General features: G+C 38.4%; 3 protein-coding genes across 5 annotated transcripts; 2 read left to right on the forward strand and 1 right to left on the reverse strand.

Annotated features, from left to right (window-relative positions):
- The first annotated feature begins 205 nt into the window (after positions 1-205).
- Positions 206-15653, forward strand: LOC115620084 (ras-specific guanine nucleotide-releasing factor RalGPS1). 3 transcript variants are annotated; one of them, XM_030513272.1, is made up of 7 exons: positions 206-502; positions 10143-10251; positions 10322-10710; positions 10781-11108; positions 11164-11615; positions 12716-12919; positions 14946-15653. In XM_030513272.1, exons 2-7 carry the CDS (start codon positions 10192-10194, stop codon positions 15556-15558), a joined length of 2046 nt encoding a protein of 681 aa, XP_030369132.1. In that variant the 5' UTR covers positions 206-502; positions 10143-10191; the 3' UTR covers positions 15559-15653. The 3 variants fall into 3 exon arrangements, with proteins under 3 accessions (XP_030369132.1, XP_030369133.1, XP_030369129.1); XM_030513273.1 differs by lacking the exon at positions 206-502 and adding an exon at positions 13278-13388 and having other exon boundaries at positions 10108-10251; XM_030513269.1 differs by lacking the exon at positions 206-502 and having other exon boundaries at positions 10108-10251.
- A 1461-nt stretch (positions 15654-17114) lies between these two features.
- LOC115624086 lies at positions 17115-17501 on the forward strand. Its single transcript, XM_030518715.1, has 2 exons — positions 17115-17203; positions 17276-17501. Exons 1-2 carry the CDS (start codon positions 17115-17117, stop codon positions 17499-17501), a joined length of 315 nt encoding a protein of 104 aa, XP_030374575.1.
- Positions 17502-17787: 286 nt separating this feature from the next.
- On the reverse strand, positions 17788-21649 carry LOC115634326. Its single transcript, XM_030531984.1, has 6 exons — positions 21626-21649; positions 19289-19582; positions 18761-18838; positions 18652-18699; positions 18338-18589; positions 17788-18174 (listed from the first exon to the last, which is right to left on the reverse strand). The coding sequence occupies exons 1-6, from the start codon at positions 21647-21649 to the stop codon at positions 17788-17790; spliced, it is 1083 nt and encodes a 360-aa protein (XP_030387844.1).
- Positions 21650-21938: the final 289 nt, after the last annotated feature.

The raw sequence follows: 21938 nt of genomic DNA on the forward strand, positions 1-21938 counted from the left end.
ACATGTCAAATTCTAAATTCAACGGTCGGAATTAACCAAACGATTTATTCGATAACTTTGAGTTCGTATCGATGAACTAGTTTCAAGCAGACAGACAATCGATGTGCAAGCAGTTGGCAGCGCCATTAACAAGCAACACTGGTGAGTAGCTAGAAGAAGCATAAGTTTTGCAGTGGCTTCGGTTTTCTTCGAGAGGAAGATTGCGCGCGCGTGCTTCCCAAAGAATTATGCTAAATACCAGAAACAAAAGCCAATAAGTGTAATTACGACAATAACAAACTGAATGTGCGTGTACGCGCGCGTGTCTATTCATTTTAATTAATTTGATTAAGCCTGTGCGCCTCACCCCTCTCTCAGGCGAGAACAAACAGCGGCGACTATTGCTGTGGAACAACAGCCAGCCAGCCAGGCAGCTATTAAGTGCGGAGTGAGGGACCGACTGAGACTGAATATGCGGTCGTCGCTGCTGCTAGGGTTCTGTGCCTATGCCTTTGCTGCTTAGGTAAGTTTTTGGGGCGTATGCCAACTATAAATAAATGGAAAATGCAAATTCTATTTTGGATATCGGCGGCATTACGATATCGCCATTGACAGTGCGCCCGTCTTCCAAACATTTGTATCAAGTGCAATCATTTCATCTGGGGCGTACATCCAAGTACATACTACGTCGAGTACATGCCGATTACGAAACTGGGTGTCAGTCGCGGGATTTGGGGGCATTCAGTCATTCGACGTGCGAAACGCTGTAGCTCTAGTTGTTGTTGTTGTTGTTGTAGTTCCGTGCGTGTCGTGCTGTATTCATGGCTATCGATTTAAAAGAGGGTGTCGTTTGCGCCCCAGGCGGTTCGTACTACGACCACCTATTCAGTTTACTGAGCCGGCGAATGGCGAAACGTGATTCATCGCCAGTCCCCCCCCCAAACGGAGGAGAATCAATAAAAAATAATCTAAGCGTAACTTCCTCCGCGATAGTCTTGTTGACGTCTGGATCAGTTGATAAGCCGGCCTTATCAGAGTGTAGTGCATTCCAACTTGTATTTAAATGTACTCGACTTGTTAATGAATACTTTATCTCTGAGAAGCACTTGAAGTTGATTTATTTTACTTCATGCTCTGATAGAGTTGACTACTAATTAACGAATAAATGCTGAGCATGATTAAACGTTTAACACAAGTTATAATCTACACCTAGCCTTCGCTTAAAAATTTGCTACATTTTCTCTGTTAACGCGCCGAAAACCTCAGCTGAAAATATTTAAACTCACTGTAACTCACTTTTCTTGTTGAAATATGTCCCAGGTCTTGCAATAAATTTTAGCTAAATCTGAATGTTATAATAAAAGTTGGCTCTTTCAAAACATACAAACATATTGCAAGTATTTTACGCGATTAGGATTTCGGATACAACGAAACTGCATCCATCGATGTAATCAGTATTGGAAAGAAATTTCCCATTGCCTTGAATTGTTTATGCTTAAAATGGCATTTAATTAGATAGATGGGACCAAATGGTTCTTAAATTGTGTATTCAGCTGCTTTAAAATTTTGTACACTTAAAAATATTTTCCATTTTAATCAGAGTTATCTGTTAGTGATAAATATTCCATACTTGGAGTAACTTTTTGTTAATTTGGAAAATGTGCGGACCTTTAAAACAGAGAAAATTTAAACAGCAAAACTTTTTTTTTACATTTTTGTGTAGAGTCCATGTCTCGTTTCACACGATTTCGCTTAACACGAGCTTTTCTAGGAGCGCTACAATTAGCCAACAAACATAAAAAGAAAATCTTAATAAATGGAATATAATATTTTCTTTGTGTGCTGGACCTGTTCCGACCTACCAACAGAAATTCTCCAGGATATAAATCCATGTGAGAAGTATACCTAATTCTGTTTTTACACGGTTTTGATTTAACACGGTTTGAAAATTAAAAATTTTAGATATGGTTACACGACTTTATTCCATGAAACAGAATTAAAAATAAAACAAAATAAATAAATAACAAGAGAGAACGCTACAGTCGAGCAAGCCCGACAGTGTAATACCCTGTACCCAGGTAAACTTCCGTCACTGAGTTATATGCGCCCATAGCAGCAGCAAAAAGAGGAAGAAGAAGAGCGAACTTGTTGCTGCAGTTTGTGGGGGTTGTACTGGCGAGAATTTGTTTTGCTAATAACCTTTCTTAGAATTGACCGAATTGAATAAAATTTTATACAACAGTAGACAATTATATATAAATTATGTGTGCAAAGTTTGGTTTAGGTAGCATTTGAAATGTGGACGCTATTGACGAAATTCTGTAGGGGGGGAAGGGGGGGAAAATTAAAAAAAAAAAAAATAAACTCGTCCTTACTCGGACCTAGGAGAATCTGGATGCCAACTTTGGTTATTTTAGCTTTTATAGTTTCTGAGATCCTTGCGTTCATCCAGACGGACGGACAGACGGACGGACAGACGGACGGACATGTCTAGATCGATTTCTTTCGTCATGCTGATCAAGAATATATATACTTTATGGGGTCGGAGATGCTTCCTTCTGTATGTTACATACTTTGCACAAACCTAATATACCCTTTTTACCCTACGGGTACAGGGTATAAAAACGGACACAGCTGACAAATAGCTATGAACTAATCCTAAACATAATTCTTGTTTTTTCACTGATTTGAATAGGTCTTAGAGATAAGGAACCAATTACACCTAATTCTGTTTTTACACGATTTTGATATAACACGTAAATTTCTTTAGAGATAAGGAAGCGATTGCCTATTTTTGCATATGATAAATGTCCTTTTTACACGACTTTTTCACGAACCAATCTACCGGGTAAAAACAGAATTAGGTGTATTCAAAACATTCGCCCTTTTGAAATCCCTAACATTGAAATTTGAGTCTGGCGTTCTTTCATTTCACACCACTCAGAAAATTTTCCAGCTGCTCCGTTATTCTCCGTTCCCTTGTTTTGTTTTGTTTTGTAGGTACTTGTCAAACAACTTGCCAGCATCACTTTTGCTCCTCTTACAGGATGCGCGCCAGATGTTTTGGACTCACACAAGCAAACGAATATATGTATATGTACTTGTGCATATATATGTATATAGTATGAGTGTGTACAGTAGCGTCAATATTAGCTCTGGTTCAAGGCTGATCCAGAGCTTCAATTCTTGTTATTTTGTTTTCATTCTGTGTGCAATCGTTTGAACTCAGAAGCGCTTAGAGACACTCATATATACATATATATGTGTATATATACATAGTACATATGTAGGTGCATGTAGAGTTGGATGTGCGTTTCTAGGTTTTCACTTGATAGTTGACCCACTTGCGGATCAGAAAACAAAACAACAACAGCAACAACTAACTCGTAATAAGCCCGCATCAGCGAACATAAGAAACCCCAGCTCTCGTCGCTTATAGCCTTCGTATGTTTGTTTGTATGTTTGTTTTGCCAACGGCTTTGTTTTATTCTTCTCCTTCATCTTCGTTGTTTTGCCTGTAAATACATATGTACATATGTATGTATATACTTGTATGTAGAAGCGTTTAAGTTTCTCTTGCTTCAAAGTGCAACAATTGTAATTACTAGCCATTTACAAACTATACATACATACATACATACATATGTATATTCTGTGCCTATATATATGTAGATATGTTAACACAGGCTGCATGCATATGCTGATAATGACGCTGACTATATTCTATTTACACTTGACTTGAATTACGATTCTAAATGCATTCGAAAACTGTTTACCCAAAGCATTTACGATGATAAGCTTGAAAGTGTGCCATCTAAGCTGCTCGCTTTCAGCAACATCTCAATGAAAAATTGATAAATGTTCCTTGTACAGTGAAATCTCCAGCCGTGGACATCCACCCAGGCGAACAAATACTTTGCTCCCCAGTTATTTGTTTTGTTTTTAGGTGAAAATACATTCCGGTGGTTGGACGGTACATACGAGTACACCTAATTCTGTTTTTACACGGTAGATTGGTTCCAGAAAAGTCGTTTAAAAAAGACATGTTATTTTGAATCGTGCTAAATGGAATAAAGCTTTAACTTTCAAAAACGTGTAAAAAACATTTCATAGGCATCTCTGGCAGTTCCAAGTTAAAAATTCCCGGACCACTCATAAAATCCTAGGGAAATGATTTCATGATCATGAATTCAAACATTGCCTAATACGAAAAATTTGAGAATCCGGACACATTATTGCTTTATGTTGTAGAATCTGTAATCCGGACCCAAAAAATGTATGGCACATACATTCCAATTATATTTAAGTTTTGGTTGCAATTTTTAATCTGAAACAAAAAGTTGTATAGGGTCTAATTCTAATTCATATGGAAATATGTTTTTTCGGTTAAGAATATGTGAGTTATCAAGAAAAAAATGAAAACCAAGTTTCAACTAGGAAAATTTTGCAATCATTGTTTTTTAGGAAAAGAAACCTAATGGAAACAACAGCTTTTCAACAAATTTGATAATATTTCTTATAGACTACTTATAAATTAGATTTAATTAAAGTCTGATTCAGTTTTTCAATGATCTTATTTATTGCGACTGTACTGTAAAGGAACCTAATGGAAATAACAGCTTTTTCACAAATTTTAAAATATTTATTACAGGCTACTTATAAACTAAATTTAATTAAAGTCTCATTCAGTTGTAATTTTGCGATTTTTGTTTTTTTAATGATCTTATTTATTGCGACTGTACTGTACAGATGTCCATATATGTATAAATATATACACACATTTACATATGCTCGTAAATTTTGCGCAATAATGTGCCGTAAGGCGCTGCATTGAATTCACATTTTGCAGTTAGTCTAGCCGCCAAATGAAGGCTGTGCACATTATTTAAAAAAAAAAAACAACCATATACTTATATCGACTATAATAAGAAGAAAGTCGGCAACAACGTTGCAAATATTTGCCTCACGGTAGCACCAGCATTAACAAGTTGAAGACATTAATTTAAAATGATGTTTTATACCGAAAGAGAAAAACATAAAGCAAATCTTTTGTCGGTTATTGAACTTGACGTGGCATCGACGGCGGCGTCGGTGGCGGCCCCGACGACATTAAGTCGGTGGCGACACTTCCTGACCTTGCCTGCATTCAAAATTACATTGTGGCTATTTGTAAATTTCACAGCAAAAAGGTGGGTATTTCGTAAACTTGGAAAGCGAGCAGGCAAGGTGTTGAAATGTTTCTGAGTTGTCTTTCATATATTTTTTGTACGCGCCCCCAATGGCTCAAGTGAGGGTCGTTAGGGCATTGATAGGTAAATACATTCGTCCCTATATATATATCTATATATATATATATATATGTGTGTACTATCTAGATATATAGCAAGAACACATGAGTCATGTAAATTTGTTCAACAAATTTGTAGGCAACACTTGAAGAAACTGCTGTCGAGTTCCGAAAATGTTTCTAAGAAAGTAAAGATTAAAATAGACCTGCATTTAATAGAACATATAATTCTTTTGTGGGCGACATGAACAGGATAAAATGTGCAGGATAAAGATCTGAAATATAGATACAAAACTCAATTTAAAATAGCAAACAAATTCAGTTTAAATGTAAGCGCTGGCTAACCGTAGAACAGTTCTTGGTTCTACTTGTATGTGGCTCCACAAATTGATTGTCGGGGATATAAATTGCTCTACCTTTTTTAATCGTGGTTTTTATTTCTTAATTTCCAGCAGACTAACAAAAAGTTATTTTCCTCAACTTCTTAGTACAACTAATTATGCTGTGCAGAATTCTTTTTAGGTTTTATGCTCAAATTATAATAATCTGCTCTGAATAGAACTATCTCTTCCTTTTTTAAAATTGACATTTTTAAATCTTTCTCCACCAGATCACGGTTTACTTTATGTTTTCTTTATTGTAAATCATTTGGCTTTTAATTAAAACTTAGCTTTTATTCTCGAATAACTTAATTTTATGGAAATACTTGTAGTATTATATGTGTAGGTCTTGGCTGTGAATTAGAGTGTAGTTGGCCGTTTATTAAACATTTTTAATTACGTTTTGTTTTCTAGCTTGTACAGTTTTATTATAACGTTTGTATTTTTGCCGATTGCGTATACTTCTGGACTTAATAAAAAATAATTAATAACTTTCTGATAGAGGGCAGGCTAGTTCTATCTGAAAGCTAATACAGTATAATGATAATTTTGCAAGTCTCTGCAAGAATGAATTAAGTAAACAGCTTATCTTGAGACCATAAAGGAACTGAAAAAAGCTTCCAGGGACATTCGATATAAATAAACGCTGGTAATATACTTTTTATTTATAGCAATTTTTCTTGATTGTGGAGTCTGTTTTTTATTTTGAATTTTGTTGAGTGTATGTAGCTAGCAAGTAATATATGCGCTTCCTCTTAGCTTAATGGGTTGACTAGCCCCCGCATTATCAGAATATATCAATGGACATTAAAGGCTGCCCCCGCCATACGTATTGTACTATATAAACGCATAAACATACGCACAGGCACATACCAAAACATGTACTACACACATATGTACATATGTACGTATTTACGCCTCATGTTTTATATTGAGAATACATATTACTTAAATACTTGTAGAATTCGGCCTCTGATAAACAAATGGGCGGCGGACAACCCGTGATTTCCGCGAACTTTTCTGCCCCGCATTGAATTTTTGTTCTTGCTTTGCTGTTTATTTTGATTAAGAAATTTATGTAAAAACAATAAACATGCAGGCAGTGGGCCGCTAAAGCGCAACAGTTGGGAGTCAACCACGCAATAAACACAGATACACACGCACGCACACACACACGCACACATACAGACATGCATTCGGACATGGTCCGAGTAACGCCCTCGCTACCGCCCCCTTCAATAAATGCCGCCTTGTCCCTGACCACAATTGAGAAGCTCAGCACATTCAACAAAGATTGGCTTTTTATTTGGAGTTGTTGTTGCTGATATGCACAAATGTACTTAGTAAGCAAGCAAATAACTGCATATACATATATACATATATAGATAGTATACTTGTATGGAGATATGCAAAGTTTACTTTGCGAAAATAAATCAAAACGGAAATCGTTACAAATTGCCGCGACTTGTCAGAGAACATTTGCGTACATGTGTATTGTTTCTAGATATGCAGGTGCTAATGCACATATTTACATACGTATGTATGTGTATGTGTGTGTGTGTGTGTGTGTGTGTGCGTGGGAACACGCAGTTACGTGTAGATACATGGATACACATGGTAGCTCACAGCAACAACTGAAAACAATACATCCATTTTATTTGCCATAACTCAGACCTCGAAGACACACAAATGTTCGGATGTGTGTTAATTATTTAGCTTTAATTGCATGTGATATCCATAAATTTTCCTCCAGCCGGCCATAAGAAAACACTGCAAATATTATATAGGCATACATACATATACATACATATATAGAATATATATGTATATATTTGTTCCGCATGTTCATCTTTCCATAGGCCTTGTCAGTTTGTCTGCATAGCTTCCAATAGCTATTGATGAAGTCCGTTTGCTGAAAACTTGAGGCAGTCTGGTTTTTCACTTTAGATAATAATTGTTGTTGTTGTTGTAATTTTTTTCCTTGCTTTCCTGCTCAATATGCTGTTGTTTATTGTTTATTTATAATTTCAATTGTGCTCAGAGTTGAAATGCGCTGCAATAAGCGGCATATTTAATATTGCAAAATGTTCTTTAAATTATTTATAATTATGGGGCGTGATATGCTTGGTAATTAATGAATATTATTTGTTCAACTTTTCTGTCGTGCAAATTGTCTAAACTGACTTCATTTTTAACTACTATACATACAGATGAATGTTTGTTATGGTGTAGCGGATCAAGAAGTTCACATTTCCCCAATCATTTTGCGCGTTTAGGCATTCAAGAAGATCGAAAATAATCGAAGCAGACCGATGGCCACAACGTCGTCATTCCATTTGATCAACATTTGCTTTGAAATTATTATGACTAAATTGAAATTAATTAGACGGGGTCGCATATGTCAGTCGAAGAGAAATGCATACATACTTGTATACAGATATATAGAATGTCTATCCGTACTCATAGTGTAAACATATATAGAATGTACATACATATATGTGTGCGCTTTCTATGCCGCCTGAACAATTTCCGCTCCCCATCGCGTCCATCCTGACCACAGACCAGCAGTTTCTGCTGGCCAAGAAGGGTTTGTTCAAATTAGTTTAGTGGGTTCATTGAACCAACTTTGTCTGACTTGTTTTTTGAAATTTTCCACTTCCCATATGGGCCACAACACTACGGCAGTGTGTTTGACTGGCCAAGCCGCCAGTTTCTGTTGCAGTGGCAGTGGCAGTTGCAGCTTGCTGTGGAAGCAGCTGAGGCGGCACCCCCAAAACCCATTTGACTGCTACCATAAAAGAGCAAGTCTTCTAGCACGATTTCAGAGTGGTCTGTGTGTGTGTATGGATGTGTGTCTGTTATGTGGTCCGCTCGTGACTCACATAGCCCATTGGCCAGCGAAGCGTGCAGCAGGAAAAAGCGCGCGCGCACATGCCAGACACAGTGGCCAAAAGCCTGCCCGACGTCAATCACTTGGCTTGTTATACCCTTCCCAACAAAAGAGTGTCAAAATTTAGGAGGTAATATGCAATCCATAGGCATTGAAAAGGAAACATGCAGAAACCTCTTATACGAGAATGATAAACATCTATACACCTGGGTCTGTTTTTACACGGGTTTGATTTAACACGGTTTGAAAATTAATAATTTTTGTTCAAGACTCTTTCCGGAACCAATCTACCGTGTAAAAACAGAATTAGGTGTACTAATATTATAAAGATTTGTTGGTTTATTTATTTGCATTGAATAGGCTCCGAAACTACTGGACCGATTTGAAGGATTCTGTCACTGTTGGGAAGCTACATTATAGCCGGTTAACATAGGCTATATTATATTTGCAACAAAGATAGAGATCCTTACTAAAGCGCCAATAATTGTAATACATTTATTGTAATAAATGTAACCCACGGTGTAAATAAATTACTTAAAAAATTCCTGAACAGCATGCTGTTAGTTCATCATAGAATCATCCTCGAAACATTATGTCCCTTTATTGAGGCAATATTGTTCAAAAGTTCGCAGCCATATAAAAAATTACAAATCAATAGACCCTGTGAATAATATAGAAGACACAATCCATTTAAATTCTGTAAGCCCTTGTGGACTGCCGCCACATGATTTGAAGTTAATAATCGAAATTCCAATCATGCTTTTGAGCTGGTCACTATCTCTTATACCGATGGTCCCAACTGATCTGTAAATCCCATTTAAACGGCTTCAATTTCCGGTAAAAAAACATCTTTCGCGTTAAATATTAACAAGCCCCAAGGCAAAACCTTCGAGCTAGTAGGGATCGCTCTAAAGGATCAAAAGAAATGTTTTTCTCATGGCCAGCTGAATGACAATTTATTAAGCTGCTATAAAATAAACTACATAAAATATCTTTTACAGTGAAGCTCTGACTCAATAAAGAATAACAAAAATATGATTTAAATAATAATATCCAAGCTATGTTAATAATATTACTTTTTTTTAGTAACTCATACAAAATATTAGGGTGTATGTGTGTTAAAATTTTTAATATTTTTGTAAAATACCCGTGCAATGCTGACGATAGTTTTATATATAACTATAATTCCTCGTCTAACTCCTGAAATCGAAAGCCCATTTCCAAAACTGTTTGCCACTTACTCGCATTATATAAAATAGTTGTTAATTGCACGCATTGAAAAGAGCAGACCTTCTTGAGCTCGCAAGAGCATTTAAACTTCGTCTTGCCTCAGTCGTGTTGCCTCTTTTGAAATTTTGAATGTTGAGGTTGTTCGTTACTTGGCGCTGCCGCTGCGCCTCTGCACTGCGACGTTGCAACAAACTAATGGCACCAAAAGCTCAGTTCAGTAAACAAACGCATGCCTAGCGGAGCGCATTGCAGGAAAAATAGAAGCACACTTAGGCAGTAGTATAGTACAAGTATGTAGTACAAGCAATCAGAAACTATTTCCTATTTTCAAATTGTAAACTACATTTCCCAACACGATTATGTACACTCATTGCAGACTGTTGCTGAACTGAAGAAACGGTTTATGAGCGTGCCACACAGTTGCCATGATGCGCTACTCGGAAATATCGCGTGACTTGAACTCGGACAGCCTGCACTACACGGAGGTAAGACCATTGCCATTATTTTGATTTTAAAAGGTTTACCAATATGACTGGTTTTCTTTTTATTCAATAGTTGAGCAGAAAATCGCACGAACCCACAACACACGACTATGGCTATGCGGGACAGAATTATGAGCACCCGTGCTACCAACAGCAACAACTTAGTTCCACCGCCCAACAGCTATGGCGCTGCTCCAATGGCAATGGCAATGGCAATGCCAATACTATTGCCTACATACGCCAGCAGGCACAGCAAACACCGCGGCAACAGCTGGCGGCCAGTGCCAAGAACCTAATGAAGCAGGAGTTGGAGGTGAAGCAGCACGTGGGGAAGCATCAGCAACAACAGCAACCGTCCAGCAAATCGCTGAACATAAAGAGCGGGCGTCGTAAAAACTCCATTGGCTGTTTGAACAGCTTTTCCTCGTCGCCAGATTCCCCCGGCTGCTACTACAGTATGGCGTAAGTGGGAATATCATATTTGATTCAAGGATCGAGACTAATTCGAATTTATCTGTTCTTCGGTTTGCAGAGCACCCGTTGCGCCGGCCTCAAAGTCTCAAAGTCTGCCCGCGCATTCATCCATTAAGCAATTGGATGCGGTCATCATGAGCGCTTTGCGCGTACCCGCCGATGTCTTGGCCAATCAAATAACGCTGCTCGACTTTCCCGTGTTCGCGCTCATACAACCGGATGAGCTGAGCAGCTGTGCCTGGACAAAGAAGGACAAGCATGTCGTCACGCCCAATATTGTGGCATTTACGAAGCGCTTCAATCACACCAGTTTCTGGACAGTGCAGGAAATACTGAATGGCGAACAGCCGAAGCAACGTGCTGAAATAATGACGCATTTCATCAAGGTGAGAGAAAATTTATTTAGTTAATTGCTCGATTATATAGTTTATTTCTTTTTAGGTGGCCAAAAAACTGCACGAACTTAACAATCTACACTCGCTGTTCGCCATCATATCGGCCATGCAAAGCGCTAGCATTTATCGATTGAAGAAAACTTGGGCCTGCCTGTCCAAGAAGGATCGTCAATCATTTGAGCGGCTCAGCGATATATTCAGTGATCAGAATAACTGGTCAAATTTACGGGCCTACTTGGAGAGCCTACGACTACCCTGCATACCGTATTTGGGACTATTTCTCACCGATCTTATATACATCGATCTGGCACATCCGCACAAGGGCGGTCTGGAGCCGGAACAGCGACGCAACAAAATGAACAACATCTTGCGCGTCATATCGAACTATCAGCAGTCTGACTACAAGCACATTGTGGCTCACGAAATAACACAAAAGTACTTGACATCGATACGTTACATCGAGGAATTACAAAACATATTCGAAGAAGATCAATATAAGTGAGTAAGAGTGGCCTTTTGTGTAACTTTGTTATCACATCCTCAAATATATACAAACATATGTACACCACTCATAAATGATGCATATGAGGGATTTTGAATGATTTAAGAAACGAAAAGAACCAATTTTATTGATGCTAGTCGATCAATTTTTTATTGTGTTGAGGGTAGCATTTAATTATTTTAGAATCGATGTAAATTTTCTCTGTGTTTAATAGCTTAAATTAATGTTTTGAGAAACAAACGAAAAATATAGAACATTTTTACCAAAATGTATGGAACAGGTAGATGGCACCATGATAGAATTCATGTTATTATACGATCAGAATATATAGATCTGTCTGTCTGTATGAGCACCGAAAACTTTAGAAGTTTTGCTCTTAATAAAGTAACTATTCATTGATTAAAATATCATAACTATAGTCAGCATCTTACTACAGTTTAATTGAAATTGAAGCACTATATTATATAGTTTTCAAAGTTTTGGGTTCTATTCTTGAAAGGATAAGGAGTACAGCCTGAAAAATGATAAAGTTAGTGTCATGAGAAAATTGAAACCTGTAGGGCAGACATTTTTTTATAACTTAAATTAAACTTATAGCTTAATACAAATACAACTAAACTAGGTGTTCAGTCTTAATAGACAACATTGCTATCTTGTATATAGAAAGAGATTTATTTATTTATCTAGTATATCAACACATAATGCTGTCAACAAAGTTTACTAAAATTCAGTTATAATTTAAACTTTAAAAAATAAAAAAGCCCCAAGAATAATTATACAGTAATGTCTATTAATGCTATTTGGCCAGCTATGCCCCGATTCACAGCCATATGTAGTCAGAGACATTATAGACCTACACCACTAAGAAGAAAATATATAGTACAAGAGAAAACTTAGTTCTATTTTAGAGCTATCTAGATGAAGTAAGGCAGAATGAGAAACAGGTAGACCTCACGAGGCTGCTTGCGAAAATAGATTTGAGGAAGTGCCTTAGCTTAGCACATCACTCAGCATGGCGTGGTGAGCCACAAGCCATTAAACAAATATTAACAATTATTCATAAAAATGTAAAATTTTATTTTCTTGTATTATTCAGACGATCACTGAATCTTGAACCCACCTCACCATCTGGTCCCAGTTCGTCTTCGTGCAGCTCGAAGGAGTCCTTCAATGTGGAAATGCTGGGACCCGCTCTCGGCTGCCTGAATCTCTCGCCGGCTAAAACCATCGGCTCCATGCGCATGGCAAGCGGCACAAAATTCGTTCCGGGCCATCGCAAGTGTCGCAGTCTGGGCACCAAGTAAGTGAACTCGAAACCTCCGACTATCGATTGCTCTTTTTTGTCCGTACAAATCACACTTGTGTTGTTTCGTCCGTTTACGTTTCAATTTCGTTTCACCCATGACTACAAAACTACAACAACAATGCCCCACTACTTACTACTCGCCTTCTATTCTCCTCACTTTCACTGCGCAATTGGAAATAATATACACATCTACACCTACACACACACACACACGCACACAAACGTCGGGTCTTTATTAACTTATGACCACAAATCTCTCACCTAACATTTTGCTTTTGGCTTTTGATTTCGTTTCGGCAAAAACAAATTAAATCAAATGAAATGAACCCCCACACACTGGGTTCTCAATCAGATTTCGCAGCAGCAGCTTGCCTCGCAACTTTGCACAAAAGTGCCAGGGCTGCATTGTGATGATTGCGCCGGGCATTGGCACAATCTCGAACAAGCGTTGCAGATGCCGTCGGTGAGTGCGTAACCCCTTAGTTCGGATATACTCGTATGCATATGCAGTTATGACTCATGATTTCCATATTGTTTTTTAAGTTGCACGGACCCAATTTCAAAATGCTTCATATGAACACACAATGCACACAAACGTCAACACATCCGATAAACCCAGATATACCCACAAACATGCTACATACATATGTATATATACACGAGTACACACTTTCCTGGTTATACTTATCATTATCGAAACACTGCTCTTCAGTAGATCGGCAGTCAAAGTCAATATCAAATGAACCATACTTTCCTGGTTATACTTATCATTATCAGTAGATCGGCAGTCAATATCAAATGAACCACTTTAGGGAAAATTAATATCATTCGAATTTTTTAAAGTACTACCTCTAAGAGTCGTATATTCACTGAAAATGTTTCATCCTCTATGTTAAGCTATAAGTTACCCTTTTGGGACCCTCTGCCAGCCTACTAAGGGGCGTATTATTAGGTCATTCATTGTAAAAAATTTTGATTAATTTAATATTCATATTTGAAAAAGAAAATATTTTATTTCTTACAAACTGATTAATTCTTCTTCTAAATGAAAGGCAATATATTTGTATGCCTCTTAAACATTCATATTTGAACATTATGCATATGAAGAACGATCTTTGTATTCCCATAGTTCTCGAACTTTTAAAGCAGGAAATATTATATTTGTTATAAACTGATTAATTCTTCTTCTAAATGAAAGGCAATATATTTTAAAATATTATATGAACGCTATTTATTCCTCTAAAGAACGATTTTGGCATTCCCATAATTCTCGAACTTTTGAAACAGGAGATATTATATTTTTTATAAACTGATTAATTCTTCTTCTAAATGAAAGGCAATATCATTTAAAATATGAAAGCTATTTATGCCTCTAAAACATTCTTATTTTAACATTATGTATAAGAAGAACGATCTTGGTATTCCCATAATTCTCGAGCTCTTAAAACTGGAAATATTATATTTCTTATAAACTGATTAATTCTTCTGAATCAATATAGTTTAAAATATGAATGCTATTTATTCCTCTACACATTCATTCAAAGAACGATTTTGGCATTCCCATAATTCTCGAACTTTTGAAACAGGAAAAACATTTATTTTAAACTGACTTTATTCTTCTCCTGAACATTTCCCTTATACTAGTAGATTAACCGACAAATTTTCACTCTTGTGCCTCAATATGCTTCAGGTCTGACTCCAAAAATTCAATTCTCATGATCACTTGCTTTTGTGGACTTGTAGATTTGTAATTTCTACTGAGTTACCCATTAGAGTAGACCCAAATAGATGAGAGGGAGTATACTTTTGACTGTAAATATTAGGGGATTGTTTATTTCCTATACAGAAATATTAAAGATATACAAAGTTTGCTCTAAGTTGCTTTTAAATTACATTTGGTTGTTGTTCTAAATGCTTGCCGGCGTCTGCATGCCTCTGCCTCCCACCCAAGCCGATATTTGGTAATTTCCCAGACAAGTCATAACTAATTCGAGTGTTTCTTCTCCGCACACAACTATAGCATTTTTGGGAAAATTGCGCACACGCCGACCACTTACGAGGTCCATGGCCACGCACATCATTTGGAGCACGATCTAAGCCAACAGCCGCGCCATCATTTGCTGGACGACTCCGTGCTGGAGCACAGCGACGCACTGTCGACCGCCGACCTGACTTCGCTGGAAAGTGCGGAGGGGATTCTGTGCGATTTCGGAGGCAGCGACTGCGATCTGATGTCCCCAGAGGCGGCGGCGGCAATGCAGGGATGCGTGCGACGCAAGACCGTGCAGAAGGAGGGTCGCAAGCCGGCAGTGGCCTCCTGGCAACGCTACTGGCTGCAAATCTGGGCCAATTCCCTTGTCTACTTTCCGCCCAAGTCCTTCAAGGGTAGCGAGCGCGAGGACTTCAAGCGCGAGCCCTGCAAAGTGTGCTCCCTGGACGGCTGGATGGCGCATGTGAGCGACAATACGAAGCATAAGAACACCTTCGAGCTGCATCACCGCCACTTGGGCACCGTGTACAAGTTCCGTACGGACAGTCCGCAGATGACGCACCTCTGGACAAACGCCATTTGCAAGCTGGCCAGCATGCGTGTGCCGAAGCCGTTGCCAGCGAATCTGATGTCCTTTGAGTGAAGGAGAACTCGAATCAATTGTGTACTCATTATTTAAGTTTAGTTAGCTATCCCCATCTTATGTATATTACGTACATACATATAATAATGGCAAAATTGTATGTGTCTTTTGTGAACAAACCCACACACATACAGATGCAGATACACACACACACACACACACGCACTTTCGCACAGACAGAAGAACCACAGAACATTCCTGCACGAAAAGCAAAAACGAGAACAGAAACGAACCAATTGTAATTGCAAATGAATTGAATTCAAATGGTATTTCAAAAGACTGACACTAGCAGGCGAAATACAAACAAACAATTAAAATACTTGTATACTGTACATACTAAAAAGCATATAGAACATTTAAACATTTAAACCCACACAAAGGCAGACGAACAGACACACACACACACCGACACACCGACACACATATGGATGTTAAACGAAAGCCGCTTGTTCGATTGTTTTGACGGGCGAACTTCTTCAGTTTGTATATCACTGGGATGAATAAATGAATATTAGCTATTTGTAGTATGTATGCCATTTGTTATGTCTGTAGCATTAAGGCAATAACTACTTGTATTTTTGCGATTTATTGCACCTGAAGCTATGGCTTTGGCTTTAATTTGTAGGCTATTTGTGCCATACTATTTCTAAGTTTAGTTTTAACAACCAAATATGTATTTTTAATACGGCTGCTTATCTACTCATACAAGTAATGCATACTCTTCTGTATGTAGACAATATTTGTTTTTGTTTTTTTTTTTGAAAACTATTTAAGCACGCCTTTCTATGTGTCTATCATTGACTTTTGCTTAACTAGTATACTATACTGTATGTACTTTGCAACAAAGAATCAAAAATAGAACAAACAACTGCAACTATGTAACTAGTTCTAATATATTATAATACGCGTATCAGTTAGTGTTGTATAAATCATTGTATTTATGTTAAATAAATTCGTTAAATTTAAATCAAATTTCAAATACAATATATGTGTGGGAAAAATTCTAGACAATATGCCGAGAGATATATAGTAACTATTAAAGAACCATTGTACATACTTCACCGATAAGTTTCAACTCGCCAAACTCTGTTGTGTATCGCAAAACGAAATGGGGGGTTTCTTTTTTAAAGTGTATTTAAATGCAATAAAAGCAAACGATAACGATGTACATATAGGCCGTTATATAATGTAACTTCGAGTACATGAGCCGGCCCGCATTTTGCTTCACTTACAACAGTTTTCACGCAAAATTTGTGCAAAGTGCGAGCCAAGCTCGCCTCATTTTGGCAATTCATTTGCCAGACGCACGCCTTGGACTTGGCCACGTGCTGGTTTGCATCTTAATGAGCTGCGATAGCGCAGATAATCGTACAATTCGACTATTTAAAATTAAAAGAAAAGCAAAACGGCGTCATTCGATTGCGAAACTTGCCTCAGACGAGGTTGGCTGTGGGTTGGTTGTGGGTTGGGCTTGGAACAGTCTGCCAATAAGGATATATGATATAAACCAAAAAAAAAAAAGAAAAGAAGAAAGAAACAGGCCAAAAAGTCAAACAATGAGGCTCTATGAAGTGAGTGTCTGTCTGTTGCTGCTGCCGCTTTGCCTGCTTATTGCTGCCTGTTGGGGCGGCAAGACCACCACCATGTGAGTTGCATAATCGTCAAGCTTCAAACCACTTTCACTTCAAGCACCTCACATTCACTCTCACACTTGAAGCGTGCGTCATACGGAGACAACAGATCCGCAGGCGGATGGCTTTTGGGCCAACAAAACCACCTGGAGCTCGCGTTGGGTCAAATACTGGCGCCCCAAGGCTATATATGTGCCGGTGTGGAAGAAAGTTTGGACGCCGACCATACACAACGAATGGGTGCCGCTGCCGAATGCACCCAACTCCTGGCAGAAAGATGAGCACGGCTACAAGCACAAGAATCTGATCTGAGAGGCTAAGCAAAAGTTCCTGGCATTAATTAATTCTACTTTAGTTTTAATATTTATTTAGTTTTTATTTTTTTTTTATTGTTTTTAGCAATTAAACAACAGAGTTAAGTCTAGTGATAATTTAAAATGACGCAAAAGCAACGAAGGCCTTACTTGCTAACGACTGGTTTACACTATTTACATGGAGTGCGGGGGCAGGAGATGGGGGGGGCGGGGGCGGCTGCTATGGATAGGAAATGGCAAAGGCACAGGTGCAGTGACGTGTGTGGCGCTCGCACTGGCGCTGCCTACGCACCAGGAAATTTAAAAGATTGCGCTGTGTTCGCAGCCGACGATTTGGCCGCCTCTAGCGTCTTGGCCTGGAAATCGGCACTGGCAACTGGTTGTAGCAGTGTTGGCTTATTGGGCGTCAAGTTGCCCGTTGCTGCGCTCTTATCCTCACGTTTCCATACCACCTTGTCCTTTCCTTTGGCCGCCTCATCCTTGCGGTCCCAGCCCAACTCGACGTCGTGATGTTCGTGATGGTGGTGATCGTGATGGTCCGGCGAGGGGAACCATTCGGAAATGACAACTGGTTTCCAGATTTGCTTCCAGCCAGGCACCCAAATCTCCTTCCAGCCGGGCACCCAGATTTGTTTGTAGCCCTCCTTCCACTCCAGTTTCTTGTCATCAACCTATTCGTGTTCAGAGTTATACGTTAATTCCCACAGAGTCTTTTACATTTTTAAGTATACTTTAAAATTGTAATTTGTTCAACAAATTAAAAATGTTAAATACACTTAAATGTCCCTTTATAGCTTTCGGTTTTCCATTTTCCTTTTTTTTGGTATAACCTACCCATATTTGCTTTTTAGCTGGTTTCCAGTATTGCTTCCATGCTTCCTTCCACTCCAGTTTCTTACTGGGAACCCAGATCTGTTTCTTAGCCGGCTTCCAGATTTTCTTCCAATGAGACTTCCACACAACCTTCTTCTTCCACAGATCATGACTAGTATATTCCCAGCCCTCGTGATCCTTGCCCAGGTATTTCTCCCCAGGTATGCCTACTTTGACGAGCTCAGGTGTCCAGATTTGCTTCCAATCGGGCACCTGTACAGAAGTTTTTATGTAAACGGTGGATATACACACCATATATGTATGTTTGAGCTTACTTGTATCTCTTTCCAGGCTGGCACTTGTATTTCTACCCAATGGGGCACCTAGAAAGTGGAGAAAATTCTCTAAGTTCATAAAAAAGGTAAAGTAAAAAAAAAGAGTTACCCAAATTTGCTTCCAAGCTGGTACTTGAATGTCTTTCCAGGCCGGCACTTTAATCTCCTTCCAAACCGGTTTGTAAAACTGTAAGAAAATGGAAATGGTTATATGGATAAAATCATTATAAAATATTAGTTGGTCGGGGACCTCAATTTTTATTGTTGTCGTTTAAATGTGAATTTGCAATTCACTGAAGAGAGATGAAATGGTGGAGAAATTAATCGGAAAATTCCACACCGATCGGGCTAGAATTTATATTTTTCATACTTGAGTTTATTTTAATTAAATGTTAATGATAAATTTATACCGCATTCAAAAAAAAAAAGTAATACTTGTAGGTTGATTACATTTTTTTACATTCAACATATTTTCCAACTCCAATTTAGGAGAAGAAAAGTGTTTGCTATTTTAGTTAATAATTTAAATTTTTGTAAAAATTGTGTAATATTTTCATATGTGGAAGTAAAGAAATAGTTTAAAAATCGGTCTAATATTCAGTTCTATATAATTTAAGTCATTCACAACTTAGCTTACCTTTTTCCATGAGGGATTCCAAATTTGTTTCTTGGCCGGCTTCCATATCTTCTTATAGCCCAGCTTCCACGTAACTTTTTTCTTCCAGAAGCCCGGGTCGTGATGTTCGTGGTGCTCGTGATGTTCGTGCTCATGAATGTGATGCTCGTGTATCTCGTGCTCGCTGAACCCGAGATCGATGCGCTTCTGCGCCACATCCTTGCTGCTTACCTGCGACTCGGCAGCCTTTTGATCGGTCAGAGCTTTTGCCTGACCGCCGCATATGGCCACGGAGAGCGCGCCGAGCAGACCCAACTGTAAGCAATGGGAAATGTCGAGTTCAATGCTTGGTTTGAAATGAAAACAAAAGACTTGGGCAACGAACTTGATCATCACAGAAAAAATTCGCAACATTTATGTATGTAAATCGGTTGAATATTCTCTGTATGATTTGTGGAGCTTTAAACTGGTTTTAAATTGGGTCGCTGCGTCGACGACTGTTTACCTCATTCTACGCTTATAAGGTTTGTTTGCCAAGAGTCAGTCAGTCACTGACTGACTTGAACCACACAAAAGTAAGAGTGAAATGTTACATAAGGGCTTATTTACCCGTATGTGGCAGATAAACATATGAAAACAAATTAACATACGAACAGAAACAGGCACACTGACCTGGGTCACAAAAGCGTGGGTTAAATGGTAGTTGACAGCCGAATTAAGTTTGAATCATGGGCATGCCCCTCTTGTCGTTGATGTTGTCGGGCTGGTCTCTTATACATATAGGTACATATATCACGAGTTGTTTTATTATGCAAATATATTTGCATTTCAAATCTATTTTTGGGTAGACGCTGTTGAAAGTGCAAACCTCTTTATTTGGATGCAGCGACGAGGTCAAAGTATTTGGCAGACGTGCCTTTGCGTCAGATGGATTTGGGATTTCTTGGATTTGTCACTCAATTACACAAAAGCACAAACACACACACACACATATATATGCACACGCACACTAATAGACTTCTGCTACACACACGCTCCAATCAATTTGCATACGATTGTCAACAGTGTGATCGTTAGACCCGATTATGAAACGGAAATTAACGCCTGCAAAAAATTATCTCATCGCATGCATCGAGGGTGCTAATTGTGGGCCCATCATGCGCAGCCAGCTTCCGCAGTTGCGGCGCCAGTGAAAGTCCCATCTGGAGGGGCTTAGTGGTGCTCTGCAACTCTGGCGGCTGTCTAGGCCACGACTGCTTCGTGATGGAAAGAGCTGTTTTTCAATGCATTTTATGGACGTGTGCTAATGAAGCGATCTCGTCGACGCACGAAATGGTTGACAATATGTACTCACAAGCCGAATAAACGGCATGTTTGGATTTTTAAGATAAATATCCATTGCTCTAGACCAATTGAGATGCTTATAAGAATTATTACCTCTATGAGTGAAGAGTAAGACAATGAAAAGCGACATAAATAAAGGAAGTTAAAAATAATCAAAGAAAGGAAACCAAATTATATCACAAAAAAATTTAATTAATTTCAAAAGCCCTGTTTTCATTACCTCCTATTTAAAATGCTGTCTCTTGGTCTTTAAAACTACGTTAAAGGCAATTATTGTCTAATTGCAAAAAGAAAAGTTAATTTAAAGTCTGCAATAAGTTTATCTATTTAGCAAATTATTTAAGGCACTTGATAAGCCTCACAATGGACATTGCTTTAATTTCCATCTATTTCACATGCTGTGTATTTGTTGGTCTTTAAATTGCAAACTATATTATGGAAAATAATTATAATTAGAGCTTTTCAAAAATGTAAACTGAATTTTCTTTGATACTCATGTGTTAGCAAATAATTAAAGGCACTTGACAAGTTGAAGAGGCAATTCTTTTTAACAAAAAGCAATTGACGCAGCTATAAAGTTAAATGAAGCTTTTAATTTAAATAAAAATTGAATACTTGAGCCATGCTTTAAATTCCATTTTTTGTGTAACACCTCCATGTTTGTAATGGCTGCCATAATAGATAAAATAAAGAAAAACTATCGCAACAGCTTCACTCTAATGGTTTAATCTTTTGTAATGCTGCTGGGCTCGTTTTTTAAGCTACCGAGAAATCGCCCACAATCGTTATTATTTACATTTTTTTTGAGTAAACTACATGAAATTGCCGTAAAGTGCCATAATTACGGTTTGGCAAACAACAGTATTAGTTCCACTTGGCTGCGATCGCACTTAATCGTAACACAAATATCAACAGCTATGGATTTTCGCAAACATGCTAATGCGCTTTTCACTGTCTCTCCATTTGACACATTTGCTTGGTGGCAGGCAAGGAGCCTTTTATACTCGTAATTACCACAAAGTGCCCCTGGATCCTCATGGCGCCCGATTTTTTGTTGAACCGAATCGACTTTGCAGCACACAGATGCAGTTGGCCCTTCACTTGTGCACGACAAACAATATTATTATTACTCTGACTCTGAACTCTGGAAGACACTGTTCGGTGGCTCGGTTGGCAACCACTTTGGCCACTTTCTTGGAAAAGACTGTCGCGCTGGGGTCTTGGCGCTACGGTTAAATACGCGGCACGCAGCTGCAGGTGGTTTGGTGGCTCATGGAAATTGATGGCAAAAGAAATGAAATGAGCGCGCACTCGGAATTGAGAGCGC

This window comes from Scaptodrosophila lebanonensis, unplaced genomic scaffold (assembly GCF_003285725.1).
Source record: "Scaptodrosophila lebanonensis strain 11010-0011.00,11010-0021.00 unplaced genomic scaffold, SlebRS2 tig00000001-arrow-pilon, whole genome shotgun sequence".
Taxonomy (NCBI): domain Eukaryota; kingdom Metazoa; phylum Arthropoda; class Insecta; order Diptera; family Drosophilidae; genus Scaptodrosophila; species Scaptodrosophila lebanonensis.